Source organism: Salvelinus namaycush, chromosome 31, assembly GCF_016432855.1.
Source record: "Salvelinus namaycush isolate Seneca chromosome 31, SaNama_1.0, whole genome shotgun sequence".
In the NCBI taxonomy this organism is placed as follows: Eukaryota; Metazoa; Chordata; class Actinopteri; order Salmoniformes; family Salmonidae; genus Salvelinus; species Salvelinus namaycush.
This window is the reverse complement of record NC_052337.1, coordinates 44,314,581-44,338,015: the sequence shown is the minus strand read 5'-3', so window position 1 is coordinate 44,338,015 and position 23,435 is coordinate 44,314,581. Positions and strand designations below refer to the sequence as shown.

At 44.5% G+C, this 23,435-nt stretch overlaps 1 protein-coding gene across 1 annotated transcript in view; it reads left to right on the top strand.

Annotated features, from left to right (window-relative positions):
* Positions 1-242: 242 nt before the first annotated feature.
* The window catches only part of LOC120026272 (inactive tyrosine-protein kinase PRAG1-like), a 35,725-nt gene continuing 12,532 nt past the window's right edge, over positions 243-23,435 (top strand). Inside the window, exons 1-4 of the mRNA XM_038971099.1 lie at positions 243-427; positions 4,420-4,802; positions 6,532-8,330; positions 20,828-20,994. Coding sequence (XP_038827027.1) covers positions 4,536-4,802; positions 6,532-8,330; positions 20,828-20,994 — 2,233 coding nt within the window. The 5' untranslated portion in view covers positions 243-427; positions 4,420-4,535. The remainder of the gene's footprint in view (positions 428-4,419; positions 4,803-6,531; positions 8,331-20,827; positions 20,995-23,435) is intronic.

The following is a 23,435-nucleotide window of genomic DNA, read 5'->3' as shown; positions in this document are numbered from 1 at the left end:
TCTAGCGAAATGCCCTTGCCTCTGGGAAAGCCATCGGATCGATATGTTGCGAGCAGAGAAAGTGAGCCTAGTAGCCGAAAACCACTTTACAGCCACTTGAATGTGGCCAGACTATAGTCTGCGACTCTGCGTGTAGGTTATTAGGCCTATAGTTTAGGGAGTTCCGCCCCTCACTGCGGGAGCTTCAAGCTCACTATTCGCCCGTTCCTCTACCAGTTCACCTCGCTGCGAGTCCAGAGCAACGGATCAAAGCTAGCTGCTGGGACTCCGCACCAAGCTTCATTTCTCGAGGCTTCCCAACGAACCTGTCGGTTTTGTCGGACGTGGGATAAATAACATAAATTAAACACCTTGTTTTGGGGACCCAGTTATTTTATATTGTTTTGGAAGGCGCGAATTGCTGTTGCCAGGCAAGTCAAGTCCGCAGGTAAGCAAAAACATTTGACTCTGCCATGCGTTTTTCTTGCCAGATAGAGGTGCCGAATAGCACCTCTCTGACCAATAAATGACACCTCTATGTTTATTCAAACCAGTGTTTGTTTAATGTCTCTCGGTTGAACATATAGCTGTCCCTCTGCTTAGTAGGCTATTTGCTCCATGTTTATAATCAGGCTAAGAAACCTCAATAGGAATGTCACAGGTGACCCTGCATAGAAAACCATTCATAGTCCAGAGCGCAATCGGATTCTAAAAGTGAAATGTTATTTATGACCATGGCTGAGCAAAGGACAAGGAGCATGAACATGTCAACATCTATAGATATTCAGGAGCTAGGCACGTGCTCTAGGAGGCTAGAAGCATACTACTTGTTTCAGAAAAATGAATGATACCCTCCGGAATCTTCAAGTCGCAGTTCGAATACGACAATCCAAAGATCGAATGAGAGTGAAGTGTTCGAATCCTCAATCAAGGAATGGGACATTCTGGATCGATGCTCAAACAGGCGCGGTAGTCTCATTATTTGCCTTCATACACATTATTATTTGCCTTCGTAAAACCGCGTAATGTTCTCTAGATCCTCACGATAACTCCATATTTCGTCCGTGATCGAGTTGAGAATGTATGGCGCTATTTCGTTAATAAAACGTTTTTGCTACGTTTATTACACCAGTCGTGGAATGTGCAGAGTATCGATCCATGCGGGAAAACTTCTTCCCTTAGATGTATGCGCGCATGCATGTGAGTGCATTTTCAGCATGGAATTACAGGTTTACATACTGTAGTATCAGACTTGTCTTTATAATTGTCTCATAGCTGCTTTCAATTTGAAAGTGAAGGCACTAGCGTGATTACCAAATGCAGGTCAACTGTACTGGACACTAGTAGTACATGAAATAAGCTTTTTTTGATGTGGACTAAGTATAAAAGTAAACCAATTCATCAGAGTTTTTTCAGCTGTTCTGTCCTTGACAAAGCCCTGCTCTGCCTCTGTCTTTATCTGACTATGACTGTCAAGAGTGTTGCCACCAAGTCTAACATTGACACAGACTGCATTCCCCACTGCACCACACTAGCCCTGAGCAAATAATGCAGTGTGTATGTGTGTGTGTGTGTGTGTGTGTGTGTGTGATTAACTACTGCTGCCTCTCTGCTGAAGCCCACCCCCTGCTGTCTCTGCCTAGCATGCAATAACAGAACAGTGCCAGGAAGCCAAACTGTCCTGACTGCTGCCGCCCCAACACAACACACACACACAACACACACACAGAGGGACAAAGATGGCTTTTTATTTTCAGTCTGAAAGGACAAAGTTGACCCAGACCCGCCAATTGCTTTTTAATTTTTTTCCCTTTTGACTTCTGACATTCTTAACAGCCATATGAGAATTTTCACTTTCAGGTAAGTGTTTATAAAAAATTAAATAAAAAAGACTTGAATTTGTGTATTAACTGTCCAGCCATACTCATTGATAGATGTTCTCCTACAGGAGTACATACTGTAGAATAGTGTAATTTCTAGGAAGAAAGAGATACACTCCGAATCTGGCTGACTATTTGGTTGTGTTCATTTCTACAGTTGATGGAGCTGAAGAAATGGACAGCCCCCTCATATGAAACTCTTTACCACGTCCATTCTTGTTTTTGTTTTGGGTGACAGGTAGATACCCCGTTGAGAACATGGAACAGCAGCTATGACTGTATGATTCCAGCCAGGTCACACGTAATACACGTCGGTATTGGACGTCCATCCATGTCTGAAGACGTCAGGAGATGATGTGAAAACTGGCCCCTAGGGGCAACAGTGAGCACTGTTACCTTCAAGTAGGTTTCGGTTTTGCTCGGGGGATGGTGGATGGGCGTACGCATTTTCCTCTGATTCCGAAGGCTGCAAGTTCGAATCTAGCGATAGAAAGTTGTTTATGAGATTTTAGTTTTAAGCCTCTCAAACCTTATCCATTCAGAGTTAATACCTAACCTTAAGATTTTAGAGCTAATGCCTAAACTTAACCTTAAAAACACTTTTGCGACAACAACGTTTGTGACAACTTCGAAAGTTGACGTTTGAGAAACCTGGATGAACGTCTAATTCTGACATGGGACTGAGAGCTAGTTGATGATTCAGAAGTAGACCGTGTACCACACTGTCTTGTCTATATTGCCAATTCGCTCTATTGGTCACACATTTGAATACAGGCTACGTTTGTAACTCATGCTGTTGGAACAAGAGTTGGAACAACAATCAGTGCTCTTTCCGGTGCTTTCCAGACAGTTCTTGTGTCAAAAAAACAACATCAAAAGGAATTCAGTTTGTACTGTATATGTAAACATGCATCTCAACAAACTCCCCTCCTACAGCCTGTGTCTAGCCTATTAGTTGGTTCCTAGATATTATTTACGTGGGAAACACAAGCTATAATATCACCACCATAAATCCTCCAGTTTCTGGTGTTGTTTGATATTGGATGAGTAATCTCTTGTATTATTACGCTACGTCATCTGTATTGCTTTCCTAATTCATTTCGGGGGTGGGGGATACGTGTGTGTACTACTGTGAACCATTTCCAAGGTTTGTCTCTAGGTATTTAGCTCTGTGTGAAGAGACAGCAGGACACCCAGGAGAAACAAGACAAATGAACCTCCTAGTCGTGTGGATTTTCTCATCGTCCTTCAGTCTTTAACAGGACTTACACAGGGAGAGGTGTTAGTGGTGCTGGTGTGAGAGTCACCCTGGTGCGACTTGCGCCTCTCCACATTCAAGGCATTCCCGACCTCTGTGATGTTTCGGACGTTCTAGAACGTGAGACTGCATTCTAAAAGCCTTCATGTTCCTGGGGGTCATGTGGGCTGAACAGAAAGTAGGATCCTCTCATTTAGGAGGCCTGGGAACGAGGACAAAGCTGAGAGCGTCGTAAGTTACAAACAACACTGGAGTGGAGTGATAGTGGTGGGGCCTGTTGAGTTTACCACTAAGAGCTTAAAGCCTGTCATTGTTTCAACTTTTACTGGCACCTCACACAGTCACACACTTGATGGAGTTAACCTAAATGAATGGGTTAGAATCGATTGGAATCAATGGAGCATTAGTGTGGAACCAGTGGTACAGAGGTTGATCACTGTCATTGCTTAAACCTTTTCTGGTACCACACGCTTTTTGCCATGGGTCAGGGAGAAAATTATGCTGTTTTTGTAGCTCATCTCATCCTATTGTTTATATTTTGCCATGAGGCTAAGAGAACATTTAGCCGTTTTTAAGAAATGTTCCTGATATTCTACACATTTTGCTATTCCGGCCCTGGTACCACACATACAGTTAGAGACTGGTCTCCGACATACAGTCAGAGACTGGTCTAGCTAAGTAATGGGTTAGAATCGATGGGAACACTTGTAAGCTTCCCACGGTGTCATAGACGTGTCATAGGCGTGATGGAATATATCCTATTAACTGTCGAGCAACATGATCATGAGGTGTTTACTGTAGTCTTTCAATCCTAGTTCATCCTGCAGACAGACAGCTCGGTGATTCCCGCACCAGACATAACGCCAACTCTGTTAGTCAGAGGAGAGGAACGGAGAGGAGAGGATTGCACCTTTTGGTTTTCACCAGTGGGTGTGAAGTATTTTCATCCTGACTCATGATCATTGAGCAACACCACGATCCACTATCAAATGCCTGTTCCTAAAAAGTTGAAGTCATTGCGTTGATATGAAATGGAAGTTTTATTTCTTAATTCAGTCGGTGTTAAAATAAGTATGCTGTAGGACATGCGTTTAAACAATGCCTTATCTTCATAACCTCCGCTGTTATGTTCAGCTCCCTGAACCTCTGCTCAAGCACTGTATGTATGCTCTCAATAGCATTCCTTTGGGTTAAAATGGTTATTGATTAACTCTTGAAGTTCAGACAAAGAGTACTGAGAATCGCCACAGTAAATACAAAATCTGTTCACTATCAATATCTGATTTCTGCTTTCCTCTGCAGATCTTCTGTACAATCTTCTGACACCAGGCTTCGGTGTACCAATCAACCATGTCGGATCTTTCCATTTCCTCCACAACCAATCAGTGACGACCACTAACCGTTTGTTTCGGACAAACATGTCAGCCTGCGGCGAGTTTGCAGAACACGTGTGGAAACCCGGATCGTGTAAGAACTGCTTCCACCCGCGTAGCGCCCACTGTGCTAGCGGGGGCCTCATAGTGTCCTGTGGTGCCCTGAGGGCCAGTCTGGGTGGAGAGGAGGAGGATGGCCAGGGGGTAACCGTGCCCTTGCTCTATTCGAAACCCACCATCGCTGTCCGCCCTACCATGATGCACCCTGACACCAGCGACATGCTGGCAGATGTCAACATGAACATAGAGCAGGTGAGAACTCACCAACTCAAATACAGATTTGTGACAATGCATTTCACCTTCCTATGCAATAACCATGTCAATATACACTGCTCAAAAAAATAAAGGGAACACTAAAATAACACATCCTAGATATGAATGAATGAACTATTCTTATTAAATACTTTTTTCTTTACATAGTTGAATGTGCTGACAACAAAATCACACAAAAATTATCAATGGAAATCAAATTTATCAACCCATGGAGGTCTGGATTTGGAGTCACACTCAAAATTAAAGTGGAAAACCACACTACAGGCTGATCCAACTTTGATGTAATGTCCATAAAACAAGTCAAAATAAGGCTCAGTAGTGTGTGTGGCCTCCACGTGCCTGTATGACCTCCCTACAACGCCTGGGCATGCTCCTGATGAGGTGGCGGATGGTCTCCTGAGGGATCTCCTCCCAGACCTGGACTAAAGCATCCGCCAACTCCTGGACAGTCTGTGGTGCAACGTGGCGTTGGTGGATGGAGCGAGACATGATGTCCCAGATGTGCTCAATTGGATTCAGGTCTGGGGAACGGGCGGGCCATTCCATAGCATCAATGCCTTCCTCTTGCAGGAACTGCTGACACACTCCAGCCACATGAGGTCTAGCATTGTCTTGCATTAGGAGGAACCCAGGGCCAACCGCACCAGCATATGGTCTCACAAGGGGTCTGAGGATCTCATCTCGGTACCTAATGGCAGTCAGGCTACCTCTGGCGAGCCCATGGAGGGCTGTGCGGCCCCACAAAGAAATGCCACCCCACACCATGACTGACCCACCGCCAAACCGGTCATGTTGAAGGATGTTGCAGGCAGCAGAACGTTCTCCACCGCGTCTCCAGACTGTCATGACTGTCACATGTGCTCAGTGTGAACCTGCTTTCATCTGTGAAGAGCACAGGGCGCCAGTGGCGAATTTGCCAATCTTGGTGTTCTCTGGCAAATGCCAAACGTCCTGCACGGTGTTGGGCTGTAAGCACAACCCCCACCTGTGGACGTCGGGCCCTCATACCACCCTCATGGAGTCTGTTTCTGACCGTTTGAGCAGACACATGCACATTTGTGGCCTGCTGGAGGTCATTTTGCAGGGCTCTGGCAGTGCTCCTCCTGCTCCTTCTTGCACAAAGGCGGAGGTAGCGGTCCTGCTGCTGGGTTGTTGCCCTCCTACGGCCTCCTCCACGTCTCCTGATGTACTGGCCTGTCTCCTGGTAGCGCCTCCATGCTCTGGACACTACGCTGACAGACACAGCAAACCTTCTTGCCACAGCTCGCATTGATGTGCCATCCTGGATGAGCTGCACTACCTGAGCCACTTGTGTGGGTTGTAGACTCCGTCTCATGCTACCACTAGAGTGAAAGCACCGCCAGCATTCAAAAGTGACCAAAACATCAGCCAGGAAGCATAGGAACTGAGAAACTGTCTCGCTAATTGCCTATAATTTCCACCTGTTGTCTATTCCATTTGCACAACAGCATGTGAAATTTATTGTCAATCAGTGTTGCTTCCTAAGTGGACAGTTTGATTTCACAGAAGTGTGATTGACTTGGAGTTACATTGTGTTGTTTAAGTGTTCCCTTTATTTTTTTGAGCAGTGTATAATAAATACACAATAGAAACCTATAGGTTTCAGAGTCACTTAATTCAAGTGATTCAATAATGACTGTATGTTTTCTATAACCATGAATTGTGTTTCCCCTCCATGTGTCACCAGGAAAATCAGAAGAGTCCAGGGGACAGACTGAGCCTTAAGATGTTGGACCTGTCCCCGATCTACATAGACAGTAACGGCTGTAACAAGGCCCTGAGAGAAGCAGTACTACACAGTACTACAACCCCTGGGAAGATGGACTACCCGTGCAGCCGCTTCTCCCCTGGACCTCTAAGCCCCCTGTCCCCTCTGTCCCCGTCTGCCCTGCAGAAGGACTCTAGTATGATCATCAGCAGTATCTTTGTGACCCAGGAGGATGGCCACGGCCGGGGGCCTCATAGTGCCCACAGTCTGAAGGAGAATGGGAACAGCAACGGTGAATTCTCCTACAGGCAACAAATCACCAAGAATACCAAAACCGCCAAGAGCACTTACAATGGGAATGGTGTCGACACTAGGGGGTCTTCCAAAGTCCAGGTCGTCCAGGATGTACAAGCACCTTTGGGGATTGCTATCAACATCATCGCCACGGCAACCACAACAGCCGGTAACGGCATTGGTAACGGTCTGATCACAGCCACCCCAAGTAACGGGCTCACGTCTGGTACCGCAGACTCGTCCAGCACTTATTTCGTCCCAGCCTTAACCACCATGGGCTCAGGGGCCTCTCCGGGCCTACTAGTGCCCAACTTCCAACCCTGTGGAGGTGGCAGAACCAACTCCTTTCTCTCTGAGCCTGTCTCCAGCCTGTCTCTGTCAGACTCCTGCTCCTACCGCAGCAGCACAGACTCCCTCACAGGACCTGATGGCTTCAGACTGCTGGGGCCAGATAGTCCCACACCTCAGAGCCTCTCAGCCAGCCCTCCCTCAGAGGGACAGACGATGTCGTCAGAGCCCATCTATGCTGAGAGCACCAAGAGGAAGAGGAGGCCTCAGAGCGCTGGGGGGAACGGGAAGCCCAACCCCCCCCAGGCCCAAAAGCAATGCTCGGAGCTGGAGCTCACAGGAGAGGGTCAGAACCATAGGGCAAAGATAACTGTCATGGCCGCCCATACTGAGGAGAACAACCGGACCTTCTACCTGAGCAGCCCGGACTCAGCCGTCAGCACCCAGTGGCCACATTTCAGCCCCACGGCCCTCAGCAACCCTGGGAGTCCAGCCTTCAAGTGGCCCTCTAGCTCCTCTGTCACAGAGACATCCTCCACATCATCCCCAGCCTCCCCTGCCTCCCTCCAGCCCAAGCCCCAGAACAGCCCCCCTATCCCCCCCAAGAGGAACAACCGTTCCCCCAAACCACTCCTCGGGACCTCTAGTCTCTCCCCAGTCCCTCTCCCTGAGCTCAGCATCCAGGGAATCCAGGCTCTGTCTCTATCCCCCAGGGAGAGCGACATCCAGGTGCAGGTGAAGCACCAGATGGAGCCCCACAACTCAGCCTCATCGGAGGCCCGGAGGCACAAGCTCCACACCACCGCCTGGAACTGGGAGGGCCGGATCGAGGAGGAGGAGGAGGAGGGGGAGGAGGGCCATGCCCAGGAGAGTTCCTCTCGGAACAGGGTGATGGTGCTCATCAATGGGGCGGCTGTCTGGAGGGAGGCCAGGGATTGGAGACCCGCTGGGGGGTTGCAGGGCAGCACCCAGACCCTGCCAGGCACCGTGGCCAACAATGGTGCCAGTCAGAAACTGAAGCAGGCAGGCTGCAGCGGCGGCAGCGTAGAGGAGGGAAAACATAGCAGGAGCATGTTGGCCAAAACGCAGCCGTTGACTCCATCGTCCGTCTCCAGCACGGTGCAGCTCTCAGCAGAGGGGAATAGTTCAAGCCAGGGCCCCACTCCTCCACCCCCTCCGCCTAAGAAACACCACAGGTAAGAAACTAGGCCTGGGCCTTTTGTTTTTACACACTCTATGAGCTATGGCCTATGGATGGCATTCCTGAGAGGGTCGAATGAAGAGCAGTCATTGTACTGTAGTGAAGTAGCTTTACTCATCTTTGTCGTTGAGTCACTCTTTTGTCATGTACGGTACCGGGATTATTTCCCTCACACTGAGCATTGAGGTATGGATGGTGTTCCTGAGAGTGTAGAATGAATGACGGCGAGTCTGAAAGAGCAAAAGGCCATGGCTCGTCTTTGTAGCTTACTAGTTGAATACACAGTATTGTCGTCGAGTTCAGTGTTCAGTCATTTGAGTTGGAATTAGATGGCTTGCTTCATATCGACGAGACAACATTTTAGGCAAACGCGATTCTTAATGTATCAGTTCAGATAGGCGTTTGTTTTAATTTCCACTCTTGTCATTTTCTTTATAGCTTTTAAAAGGCTCCCCACTTACCCAATGCACTGCTTGGTTCAGGCATAGTGCAGTACAGCATGCCAGACAGACCATAGAACCGAGTGCACGTCTTTGTAGCGCGACAGTAATGAAACTCATTCATCATTATGCAGTACATAAATTAAGCAACGCAAAGGGCATTAACACTTACTTTATGTAGTGTAGACATTTTAAATGTCCCTTGTACTCTAAAAGGTTTTTGCTGTTTGATAATTAACTATTCACTTGTCAGACTATATTTTGGGAATGTCAACACAACAGATGAATAGTTTCACCCCCCCCCCCCCCCCCCTGGTGCACCTAATCAGCTGACTAGAGAGGTCTGTTGTAGCAGCCATGTGGTTGGTTCTCTCTCTGCGTGTGGTGGTTAAAATGTTGCTCCCTCGTCTTGTGCAGTGATGCAAGGCGAGCGAGGCGACTGTGATCTCGCCTTTCATTGTGAGATTATTCAGCCGGTGTCAGCCTCCATTCTCATTCTAGAACCCTTAGGATCATTCAGACTGTTCCGGAACCAGTCTCAATGCATTCCTTGTTCCATTTGTAGTAGTCTATGGGTGGGTTTACACAACGCAACTCGGAAACAAAATTTCAGTTGCTTCTCGAGTGCTCTGTGAAACACCCCCTTGCAAATAATAAGCATATCATCTGCAAGGTTGTTGAAGTTGAAGCTTTTCAACTTCATGCAACTAGTCGCAAGAAACAGCCAATCAGAATTTATGCCTTTGTCACATTCGAAGGTTCGGAACACCGGCCCAGTTGTCATGTCAACAACACAGACAGTACATTATGAAGATAGGCAGAAACTGCTTCTCCAATAGAAATCCCCGATCACACTTGTAGGCGATGACATGACAACGTTAGTTAAGCTCATGCGTAGAAACACATCAAATCGGGTCTAACAGTCGTCTCGCGCCGAACCGCACACGTGCAGGCCGTCAAATCAAAAAGGCACTCCTTCGGCGTAAAGGAGTTTTTCACGGAAATTACAACACGTCAGCTTGTCACTCTCACGAGGTTGGAGTAACAACATGTTCAATTACTTAAGACGTTGGCTCCAATCTAAGTTGTGCCTAGATTTCAAGAAAATGTACAACTAAGGACGAATTTTTCACTTCTCGTTGACTTCTCAAACGCTGTTTGGTCTGTTTCGCCAGCGTTCCCCGGATGTTGATGCTAGCACAAAAGCTAAAGGCCCGTTCATTTTCATTGCTGCCCCATTTGAATGCAGAGTTACGCTAACTCTGTATTCACAATGTAATCACAATGTACAAGGCCCAATGCAGCAGACGGCATGGGGGTGAGTTTAGAATCCTCAAACAGTATGACAGAAGCAGCTTCAATTTCATTTGGCTGTCGCATGCTATTTTAATCGTGTTGGGAGTTGCTTCATGTAACAGCAAAGTTGTTTGAGATGATGTCACCTGCAACCTGCAACTGCACACTAGAACTGCGTGCAAGTTGAGTCGTGTAACTGCAGCCTAACTTTTCATTCTAAAAGTCAAGAACAAAATGGGCAGTAAAAATGTTCCCTGTCATATTCTACATTTGTTTTGGCCACCACACAATAGATGGGACTGGGGGGGAAAAGGGTCCTTGTGCCTTGTCTCATTGACACTGACAGGCACGCACAAAGATAACATTGTCAACTAACTAAGATGTTGCTGTGTTATCATGCATCTATAAGATGTGAATACGCATTTTAACTAAGCTCGAATTCAAATGTTCAGGAAACGAATCAATGTTTCTAACATTGGTAATAGCTAGTTGTGACCTACCTATGAAACAAATATAGCCGCATGGCTATATAAAATAACCTAGCTGTTAAACTCTAGTGACATTTCCCCATGTACTATTTAGACCTCAGCTTATTAATACACGTTGAGGTTTCTGACTCATACACCCAAAGCAGAAGGAGACATAGCTTGCCGCCATGTTGACGTGAAATGGTCATTTTAAAATAAACCTTGCTTTTGTCGGGCATGTTGTAGGTTTAGAATACAATTGGAAATTGCTCAAGCAGAGTTCAGAACAGAGCAGCTTTAGGTGTCCACAAGACCGTGCTGATTCTCTGCTGGTTCTCTGTGTAGATGCCTATTTCTACATCTAATTTCTAAGTTTCAAACTGCAGGGAGGCTGTAGTGGTGTTAATTGTGTATTCATATGAAAGTGTGTTCAAATGTGTCAAACCAATACAGTATTAGGCTAAGTTATTGGGGAGCAAGGTCATCCCAAACACCTTTCTCCTCTTAATAATTTGGCAACTTAAAGTTTGACATTTGAAACTTTTCAATACGAAACAAATGAGTCTCGGCAGCAGCGTTTGTTTTGGCTGTAGGGAACTCTAGAACCCCTGTTGCTGATTGCATTTCCCAGACCCGTATTTTTGTTGTAATACTAGGAAGCTGATGCATCTCTCCCATTATATTATGACATTGCAAGCATGCTGCTACTGTTCAAAATACACTTTCTAGAGACATGTGGGAACATGCCTTGCCCTAGCAACCGTCATGCTTTTGGGTATTCAGTTTGTTTTCCCGAGAGCTTAACTGCTATAGCGCACACTAGGACAAGGCATGAACTGCCACGCCGGTTCTTCCCGTGTTTAAACAACATGCCTCAGAGTCACATTAACCCTCACATAGACTTTACGGTGAACTTTCCCGAAATAATGAAGCTCTGTCAGCTTCACAAGAGCTCTCCTCTCAGTCTTCTGCTAAGAAACAGCCAGATGACGACAGATTCAACTTCGCAGCTCAGAATTCACCCAATATAACTCCGGAAACATCAGACTTTAATCCCGCAGAGACGAAGTGTCTTAGAAAAGCCTTTGAGAAGAGTGTAACACAGGAAAGTGGAAGACAGACAGTTTGTGTGTCCCAAATGGCCTTTATTCCCTACACTTTTGACCAGAGCCCATAGGAAATAGGGTGTCATTTGAGACACATCTAGTGATGCAGTGGTGTTTCACCAGGCTGAGGAGGAGGAAAACAGGCAAACCAACCAAACCCCGATGAGGCGGCATTTTTTGTGTGATGAATCATTAAAGAACCCAGATGGTTGAGAAGTCTGTCCTTCTCACGACGGGAATCGTCATCTCAGTTCTTTGATCACTGTGAGGAACCAAACAAACGTCCTCACTGGGAGGTCCTTGTGTGAGGTGATACTTTTGATGCAGTCCTTTCATCCTTAGTGGGTCATTCCATGTGATTTCCGCAAGCCATGATACCCACCATCTCAGATTGCTCTGCAATCGTTTCTGTATTTGGAAACATAAAAGATGAGCATTCCTGAAACATTATTTTTGTTGCAATTTGATCTTTGAGAAATTAAGCTAATTGATTACACCCAAATTGGCCATTTAAATTTCTAGGATTCATATAATATTCAGTAAATATAGTATCTTACATCCAATTTGGACCAAACTAACAATGAGTAAGACATGAGGAATCCAAAGAAATGGTCTAAAGTCACCCACAGACCAGCCACACCAATCCCAACAATGAGTATAGAGTATCAGTTCTCTGTGTCTTGGTAGTATGGAGCTGCAGCTCTGAGCATTTATCTTCATCCTAGGTCATGTATTCTCAGTGAATTTGGTGATGTTTTTTTCCCATTCAGAGAAATTGTTCACTGAAGTTGTTAGGTTTATGTCCCATCCTACATCCTGATATTACCAGGTTCTGACCACTAGATGGTGCTGTTCCTGCTATTAGGTGATTTACCAAAAAATTATCCGCACCCCCTCAACGATAAAGGGATATTTCACCCAAATTACAAAGTAATATTAGTTTCCTTACCCTGTAAGTGTCTATGGACAAGGTATGACAGCAATCCATGCTTTGGTTTAGTTTACAAGGCCACTGTTTTAAATGCTAACGATTTAGCATTTGTGGCACAAATCCAATGCAAGTCAATGGTACAAAAAAAAGAAAGCATGGGTTACTGTCATACCTTGTCAATAGACTGCTTACAGGGTAAAAAAAAAAAGCCATGATGGTGGGTGTTGAAATTGTCTTCGTTGTGCTTTTTGAGGTGGAACGACCCTAGTGACAGTTGGTCCAAACCGTTGTGTGTGGCCTACCATCTTACCCCCATCAGTCCTGTGTGTGTATTATGGGATGTGGGTGTGTCAGGTCAGGGCAGGACACCCGGAGGGGTTGCCTAAAGTAGTGGAAGAGCAGATTGTTGCCCGGGGCAACTCCCAAACTGTCCATGGCAATGAGGTGCCACCCCCAGCCAAGACCCCCCCCCCTCCGCGATTAGCTTTATCCTTTCTGGATGGCAGAGAATAGACTAGATAGCATAGTTGCTGGGTTTGAAAGAGTACAGGGGAAACGCTGCAGTGAAGAAGTGCGTTTGTGTGGTTTGTGGAGGTTATGAGATACGGCCTTTTTTTTAAAGGTGCCATTGCTTTTTCTGTGGAGAGAGACTTACACACATGACTCTTGTTGAGGGAGTGTTGCATTACTTCCTAGTTTGTGGTTTTTGAACGAGAGTAAGGACCTGGAATCATAATGTGTCTGATGGCCATCCTGCCTGGACCTTTGCTGATACTTCAGTCTGAGGTACTGTATGAGACTTTTCTGAAACATACCTTTAGCCAAACTCTGTTGAACATAAACAATATGGTCTTGTAGATATGATCTAGTGAACTTTCTTTGTTGCCCTATGTTGAATAAGATGGTTCTAATCTTGGTAAAATTCAGATTTTTGGAAGTACTGCAAATTAAGGTTATTTTTCGTCAGACCAAAACCATACAACTTATGGACTGAAACAATAACATTGCAGTGGGATCGAGATCGTTAGAGGTCAGAGGCGATCTCTTGTCAGGCGTCCCCCATAGGTTGGCACTGCTTGTCAGAGCTGAGAGCTGAAACCAGCCCTCTGAGTGAATCCATTGCCTGCTGCCCAGATAGATACTGGCGTCTCCTATCTGATTACATAAACCTCCCCATGTCATGCCTTCCAGGTTTATTTCTCCAGGGTTGGGGATGTGGATGGAGGTTACAGGCTGCGTCCTAAATGGCACCCTATTCCCTTTATAATGCACTACTTATGACCAGAGACTAGGGCTCTCGTCAAAATGAGTGCACTATGAAGGGAATACGGTGCCATTTGGCATTCAGCTCCAGTCATCTGGATAGGAGGTGATGGGGTGAAACGCATCTTCCATAAAAGACTGTTGGCGACAGACGGATGTAGGATATATCTGAACGTTAAATGGGTTATATCCATCCTGGGAGCATGACTGACGGAGACCTTGAGGACTCATAAAACATAAAGCTCTCTAAGGCGTAGCTCTCAGCGGTGGCAGACGGAGCACTGTGAAACGAAGCGTTGCTGCACCACACCACACGTCCCATTGCTGCTGCTGCTTGTAGTTCTGCTCTGCACGTGTTATGGGTACAGTGACTGCTGCCCATAGAGAGAGGAGAGAGGGAAGAAGGGGGAGAGAGAAAGGGAGGGAGGAAAGGCCTGTGCCTGTACATTAATATACTTCCCAGGGAGGGAGGGAGGGAGGGAGGGAGGGAGGGAGGGAGGGAGGGAGGGAGGGAGGGAGGGAGGGAGGGAGAGCCCTGTGGCTGTACATTAATATACTTCCCAAAGAGAGAGGGAGGGAGGGAGGGAGGGAGGGCCCTGTGGCTGTACATTAATATCCCTGGCAGCAAGGCCGTGGTTTATGACTGGCCTGCTTTTCATATGACCTTGTTGCTGAAACAATGGTCACTATTCTTCTCAAAATAATAACTAACCCGCATTTGCAAGGCAAGAAAATCAGCATTACAACACACCAACGTTACTGGTGAATCACTGACTGGTCCTGGAGTTGTGTGAACTCTTCCACACTTACTTCAAGTGAGTCGCTCTAGATAGGAAGTGTCCGCTCAATGCTTAAAAAGGAAATGGAACGGTTCAGCCATTGAAACAGAATCTAGTCATTCTATGTCTACAACTATAAGACTATAGTTGCTTATAGTTGTAGACATAGAATGACTAGATTCTGTTACAACTATAAGCATCATCATCAGGCTGTGTTAATGTTGTATTTATACTCTCGCTAGCCTAACACCATGTTTAATTAACAGGCTAGCTTGCGGATGCTGCAGTGCTGCTGCTGGAAGAAGGCGACAGGAATGCTATTTTCACGACCAGCCATGGTGATAGGGTAGCATACAAAATGATGAACTTGACTTCATATCATAATATTCACTCAGTTTTCTCTATATTGTCCAACAGCAATGAGCCAGTTATAGATCTGGATTGTATTTTCCGAGATAAACCCGCATGAATGCATTCAGGGACCCTATATGTACATATAATGTACTCTATAATAATGTTATGATGAATTATCATAAGAGTGGGCTTCTCTATTGCTATTCATAGCAGCACATGACTCTCATCAATGGTCCTCATATCATCCTCTAACACTCTGTATCGATCGCTAAATAGGCTACTTGCCAAGGTCACCCTCTGGCTCTGTAAAGAGAAATCGTGTTCTCAGTAATCTATTTCAACCAGAGCTGTCCTCCTCGATTCCCTATTCCACTTCCAATTTTAGAGACGCAATTGTCTGAATTGTTTTGTTCCATTTTTCAATGGAAATATTCATCATGACCGGGCTGGAACAGAAATCATTTTTAGATATGTTACTATTATAGTAATAGTATAGATGTAGTATATAATAGTTTAGATCAGGGGTGGGCAAACTTTTTGTCATGAGGGCCACATCTGGATTTCAAAATTCAACAAAGGGCCGCAGAGATTTTGTTTCACCGATTTGTTCCTCAAAATCAATTTGCGGGCCAGGAAAAGGGCAGTTATTTAAAATATATACGTCTATTATTATTTATACATACTTTCTATCTAGTTTTAGAGTTTCAAGTTAGGGATATGATAAATGGAAAAAATAAATAAATGGAAAAAAGTTTGGGTACCTTTCAGATGGTTAAACATTTGGGCAGTCTTGATACAACATATTGAACAGAAATGCAATGGTTCATTGGATCAGTCTAAAGCTTTGTACATACACTGCTGCCATCTAATGGCCAAAATTGAAATTGCGCCTAGATTCCTAAGTCATATATTGGTCTTTCTCTTGCATTTCAAAGGTGATGAAGAAAAAAATGGGGGGAAACCATGTTTTTTTCTTCTTCGTATTATCTTTTACCAGATCTAATGTGTTATATTATCATACATTAGTTTCACATTTCCTTAAATTTCAAAGTGTTTCCTTTCAAATGGTATCAAGAATATGCATATCCTTGCTTCAGGTCCTGAGCTACAGGCAGTTAGATTTGGGTATGTCATTTTAGGCAAAAATTGGGAAAAAAAGGTATGATCCTTAATTAAGCATTGCACCTGTACTACCATTACTGTACCTCAATTCCAACTTGCAAAGTTTGCATTTCTCATTTAACTTCTCAAAGTATTGCCATACAGGACGTCGCTGCTCTCGCTTGCCTTTCTCTGCCATTTTTCCAACTATTAACGACAATGATGTAGTGGTGGAGAGTCGACTCCAAAATAATGGACGTCGGTGCCCGGTGTCAACTCCCATTTCTGAGTGTCAAGATTACGGAGGAGACTGATTAGTCGCCATACTTCCAAGAACACAAACACACATCTTTCATTGCGAGCTAGCGAGGGACAGAGTGAGAGGGGAGGGGCACAGTATAGGCAGGTTGGCCACCAGGTAGGCGTAAATGTACACTATTACTCAACCCCTTAGACACTGGCGATTTATCAGAAAGACATATGCCTGAAGCGCTAATGGAAGCCATGCCATGATAAACAAGGTTTCAGAGATTGTTATTGTTTCGGTAACCTTTTTATCCAACCATCATCTGACAACGTAGTCACAGTTCACTGACCATCAGGCAGGGGAAGTGATGGAGACTGCGGCCTACTTTAAAAGTTACCTCGCTACTAGGTAGCTCTTCTCTTTTGTAACTCAAAGGAGGGCTGTGTGACTGAGAGAAACAGAAGAGAGAGAGAGAGACTCAGTACTGTAGAACATAATCTACCACAACATCACCCACAGGCAAGTGAGGCTTATCTTACAACGCTGCCATCTGTAGTCCCCTTATAACTTAACCGCTTATAACTCGCCCTCCCCTCAACCCTGATGCTTCTTTAAAAATACCACATGCATGTAATGATATCATGAGTGTCAACAGATCCACAAGGCTTCTTAGCACTGTTTACCTTCTACGTATTAGTTATAAGTACTGAGATCCAGACAAACACAGATGGACCTGTACACCGCAATTGACTTTTGAAGGTGAGGTGATTTACGCTAGAGCCTACAATAGCAGTGTTTACCGGGAACGTGATAACTGGAAATGTCTGGCAAATTGCCTTTGAAAGTTTATCGCAGTGCACAGGACATTTATCTGCGTTTCTTTGGATCCCATCCTAAGTGTCCCTACGATTCAGAACGAATACCCTGTCCAGTTATAAGACATTGGCACTGTTTCATGAGACCCTAATGATGGGAGGCTGTCCATGCATGTCTTCTCTTAAAGGCTCAATCTCACTCAAGGTCCTTCCCTGTAATGTATCCTTGACTGTCACTGAGGAGGTTGTCTTTAAATTTACTCAGGACACTAATTAAGACTATTACATTCCTATGGTAGCTGGGGGAAAATCTGATGAGGGAAATCTGATATTTAGGATACAAATTATCTCAGAGTTTTAAACTTAGAGAGAGAGAGTACCTCAACCTCTCACTCACCACCCCCCACCACACTCTCTCACACACACACACACACACACTCTGTCCTTTACTTTTTACCTCCACCTCAACATTTCCACCATCTGTAACGGGCCTCCTCCTTCTCTTCATCCGAAGAGGAGTAGCAAGGATTGGACCAACGTGCAGCGGGTTGTGAATACATAATGAACTTTATTAACAAAACTAAACTAAACACACGAAGAACACTTGATAATTTTACAAAACGAAGTAGACAGACCTGAACGAGAGAACTTACATAAAACATGAAGAACGCACGAACAGGAACAGACTATTACAAACGAACGCTACAGTCCCGTGTGGTGCGCAGACACAGACACGGACGACAATCACCCACAAACAAACAGTGAGAACAACCTACCTTAATATGACTCTCAATCAGAGGAAACGTCAAACACCTGCCTCTAATTGAGAGCCATACCAGGCAACCCAAAACCAACATAGAAACAGAAAACATAGACTGCCCACCCAAAACTCACGCCCTGACCAATAAACACATACCAAACAACAGAAAACAGGTCAGGAACGTGACACCATCTTTCATCATCATACAGTGCCTTGCAAAAGTATTCATCCTCCTTGGTGTTTTTCCTATTTCCTTGCATTACAACCTGTAATTTAAATTGATTTTTATTTGGATTTCATGTAATGGACATAAATTTAAAAAAATCCAAATTGGTGAAGCGAAATTTAAAAAATAACTTGTTTAAATTATTATTATTTTTTAAACGGAAAAGTGGTGCGTGCATATGTATTCACCCCCTTTTCTATGAAGCCCCTAAATAAGATCTGGTGCAACCAATTACCTTCAGAAGTCACATAATTAGTTAAATAAAGTCCACCTGTGTGCAATCTAAGTGTCACATGATCTCAGTATACATACACCTGTTCTGAAAGGCCCCAGAGTCTGCAACACCACTAAGCAAGGGGCACCACCAAGCAAGCGGCACCATGAAGACCAAGGAGCTCTCCAAACAGGTCAGGGACAATGTTGTGGAGAAGTACAGATCAGGGTTGGGTTATAAAAAAATATCAGAAACTTTGAACATCCCACAGAGCACCATTAAATCCATTATTAAAAAATTGAAAGACTATGGCATCACAACAAACATGCCAAGAGAGGGCCCACCACCAAAACTCACGGACCAGGCAAGCAGGGCATTAATCAGAGAGGCAACAAAGAGACCAAAGATAAGGAGCTGCAAAGCTCCACAGCGGAGATTTGAGCATCTGTCCATAGGACCACTTTAAGCCGTACACTCCACAGAGCTGGGCTTTACGGAAGAATGGCCAGAAAACAGCCATTGCTTAAAGAAAAAAATAAGCAAACACGTTTGGTGTTCGCCAAAAGGCATGTGGGAGACTCCCCAAACCTATGGAAGAAGGTACTCTGGTGGGATGAGACTAAAATTGAGCTTTTTGGCCATCAAGAAAAACTCTATGTTTGGCGCAAACTCAACACCTTTCATCACCCCGAGAACACCATCGATGTTTTTCATCGGCAGGGACTGGGAAACTGGTCAGAATTGAAGGAATGATGGATGGAGCTAAATACAGGGAATTTCTTGAGGGGAAACCTGTTTCAGTCTTTCAGAGATTTGAGACTGGGACGGAGGTTCACCTTCCAGCAGGACAATGACCATAAGCATACTGCAAAAGCAACACTCGAGTGGTTTAAGGGGAAACATCTAAATGTCTTGGAATGGCCTAGTCAAAGCCCTGACCTCAATCCAATTGAGAATCTGTGGTATGACTTAAAGATTGCTGTACACCAGCAGAACCCATCCAACTTGAAGGAGCTGGAGCAGTTTTGCCTTGAAGAATGGGCAAAAACCCAAGTGGCTAGATGTGCCAAGCTTATAGAGACATGCCCCAAGAGACTTGCAGCTGTAATTGCTGCAAAAGGTGGCTATACAAAGTATTGACTTTGGGGCGGTGAATAGTTATGCACGCTCAAGTTTTCAGTTTTTTTTGTCTTATTTCTTATTTGTTTCACAATAAAAAATATTTTGCATCTTCAAAGTGGTAGGCATGTTGTGTAAATCAAATGATACAAACCCCCCCAAAAAATATATTTGAATTCCATGTTGTAAGGCAACAAAATAGGAAAAATGCCAAGGGGGATGAATACTTTCGCAAGCCACTGTAAACCTTGTGTGAAAAATAATACTGGGTCCTGCTCTGCTCAAGAATGAGAAGGGTTCACACACACACACACACATTTTGCTGTGGTGATTTACGAGGTGATTGTAGTTAAAAGACCCGGTGGATAGAGCAATAGAGACAGTCAATCTGAGCTGAGATGAAGGAGCCGATCCTATGCTCTGTTATCCCATTAACCAGCTATAATGAAGCAACTGAATAGCAGTGGCCGGCTTGTCACTCAGTCTAATCTAGTCTAGTCCCATGATCAGAAAAATTACCCCAGGAGGATGGAGCTCCTTTTCATTCAGATATAACCAGATAGGCGCAATCATGGCAGGGGAAACCAAAAATTGATTTAATATCTATCGTTTTAGAGTAGAGCTTTTTGTCGGTTGATTTGGAGAACAGGTAAATTATTAAATGGGGCTAGGAGGTGGAAAGTGGCAAACGTTTTCAAAAACAGCATTATTGAACGGTCAATTCGGCAAACTACAGTCTGTATTGTCTCTTTTTCATGACTTGGCATTGTTTTGGTTCTAAGTATTGTGTGCTAGAATATTCTTTATCTAAAAGAGACACAGCAGTAACAAACACTCAGCAATAACAAACACTCAGTCAGCCAGGAAAGTGAGAGTAATCTATCTGATGTTTTATGTGTTCTTGTGAAGAGTTGAGGCAAGTTACCTAATGGAGTGGCCTTACTGTCTTATTCACATCCAGACAGGTTGAGATATCTGGATAAGATGAAAGAGAAGATCAAAAGTAGATCGTAAACAACCGTCTCCTTCCCTGAAGCAAAACTGACAGGGAAGCAGCACACAACACAACACACACTGGACCAGTTTCCTGAAATTAGACAGGGGTACTAAGATTCTGTGTTCTTTTTAACTGGTTGGAAGAATAGAGAACACTGTCTGTAATTGTTGAGAGGTGCAATAGAGACATTTTGTTAGATGTTTTTAAGCAGTGCAAGCATCAGACATGATAACAGTGAGTGTTCGTTTGTTTTTAATGGTGGGAAGCTGTTTCGTTATTATTCATTTCACTTCCTGGTTATGGAGAAAAGGCACTAAACAATCCCCCCACACGCATACACACACAGTCAGTCAGTCTCTATGTTCCTCTCTCTGCAGGGTGTCTGGTAAGATGAGTCAGAGCAGTGTGGAGCTGGACCGGTGTAGCCAGCAGGGCTCTGTAGAGAGCCTGTCCTACAGTCTCTGCGGCCTGGGGAGCAGCAGCCTGCCTACAGCCTCTATTGACAGCCTGCCTGGAGGTTCCAACAGAGCCCTCTCTGATTCTGGTGAGTACAGCCACCCGCCGGGACACAAAAACGAGGGACAAGAGATACGAGAGCAGAACAAAAAAAAAATAAGTGAGCGCTACACACAAGGCTGTGCGATTTGGACAAAATATCGAATAGTTTTTAGGGGGGGGCCAGATATTGCAATTGCGATTATGAGTTGCGATTTTCAAACATACATACTGTGGTAACTAAATATAAATTCAAATGAAACAAATATTTTCCAACATTGTTATAGGCTACATATGACAGTAGTTGGATTATTACACTTAGGTTTACATACACTTAGGTTGGAGTCATTAAAACTCGTTTTTCAACCACTCCACACATTTCTCGTTAACAAACTATAGTTTTGGCAAGTCGGTTAGGACATCTACTTTGTGCATGACACACGTCCTTTTTCCAACAATTGTTTACAGACAGATTATTTCACATATAATTCACTGTATCACAATTCCAGTGGGTCAGAAGTTTACATACACTAAGTTGACTGTGCCTTTAAACAGATTGGGAAATTCGAGAAAATGATGTCATGGCTTTAGAAGCTTCTGATAGGCTAATTGACATAATTTGAGTCAATTGGAGGTGTACCTGTGGATGTATTTCAAGGCATACCTTCAAACTCAATGCCTTTTTGCTTGACATCATGGGAAAATCTAAAGAAATCAGCCAAGACCTCAGAAAAAAAAATTGTAGACCTCCACAAGTCTGGTTCATCCTTGGGAGCAATTTCCAAACGCCTGAAGGTACCACGTTCATCTGTACAAACAATAGTGCGCAAGTATAAACACCATGGGACCACGCAGCAGTCATACCGCTCGGGGAGGAGACGCGTTCTGTCTCCTAGAGATGAACGTACTTTGGTGCGAAAGCGCAAATCAATCCCAGAACAACAGCAAAGGACCTTGTGAAGATGCTGGAGGTAACGGGTACAAAAGTATCTATATCCACAATAAAACGAGTCCTATATAGACATAACCTGAAAGGCTGCTCAGCAAGGAAGAAGCCACTGCTCCAAAACCGCCATAAAAAAGCCAGACTACGGTTTGCAACTGCACATGGGGACAAAGATCGTACTTTTTGGAGAAATGTCCTCTGGTCTGATGAAACAAAAATAGAACTGTTTGGCCATAATGACCATCATTATGTTTGGAGGAAAAAGGGGGAGGCTTGCAAGCCAAAGAACACCATCCCAACCGTGAAGCACCGGGGTGGCAGCATCATGTTGTGGGGGTGTTTTGCTGCAGGAGGGACTGGTGCACTTCACAAAACAAATGGCATCATGAAGAAGAAACATTATGTGGATATATTGAAGAGACATCTCAAGACAATAGTCAGGAAGTTAAAGCTTGGTCGCAAATGGGTCTTCCAAATGGACAATGACCCCAAGCATACTTCCAAAGTTGTGGCAAAATGGCCTAATACCCTGACTGCGTGCGCGAGCGTTGCAAAATAAATGTAGGAATATATGTTATTCAATTATTGTGCGCGCCAACGAGAGTCTGCGTTGCCAAGGGCTAAAATAGAAGTCATTCCTATTTCTGACGCAGATCGCGCTGCAAGTCCTGCCTCTCCCATCTCCTCATTGGTTTATAGAAGCAAGTACCCACGTGCCATCTCCTCATTGGTTATACCCACGTTGGTGATTGAAAGACGAACTGTTTTGCCGGTTGTCGTGGTAATACTATGAAAGTGTAGATGCCAATCACCATATAAGTTCAAAGCTGAAAAGGCCTGGAAGGAGGAGAGTTTTATGTGTGGATTAATTGGCGGAGTAGAGGACCTTGTGCATTTCAGGTAAAATAACAACTCAATGTTTATATCACAGGAGAAATTAGCTAGCAACAGCAAGCTAGCTAAATAAGACAAATTAGCTAGCAAGTGCAAGCTAACTAGCTAAATTGCCATACATGTTTAATGCTTTTCGACCTGTCCCCAAATTAATGTCATTGGTTCAGAGTTTGTTTTGATATTTTAACCTGCATGTCGTGATCGCGTTTGGTGTAGGGGGACAAATTAAATGTATGCACGATAGCGCACGATGGCGAACGTGCGCAGCCGGTTTGGGTTCCATGTAAGGACAACAAAGTCAAGTTATTGGAGTGGCCATCACAAAGCCCTGACCTCAATACCATAGAAAATGTGTGGGCAGAACTGAAAAGGCGTGTGCGAGCAAGGAGCCCTACAAACCTGACTCAGTTACACAAGCTCTGTCAGGAGGAATGGGACAAAATTCACCCAACTTATTGTGGGAAGCTTGTGGAAGGCTACCCGAAACGTTTGACCCAAGTTGAACTATTTAAAGGCAATGCTACCAAATACTAATTGAGTGTATGTAAACTTCTGACCCACTGGGAATGTGATGAAAGAAATAAAAGCTGAAATAAATCATTCTCTCTACTATTATTCTGACATTTCACATTCTTAAAATAAAGTGGTGA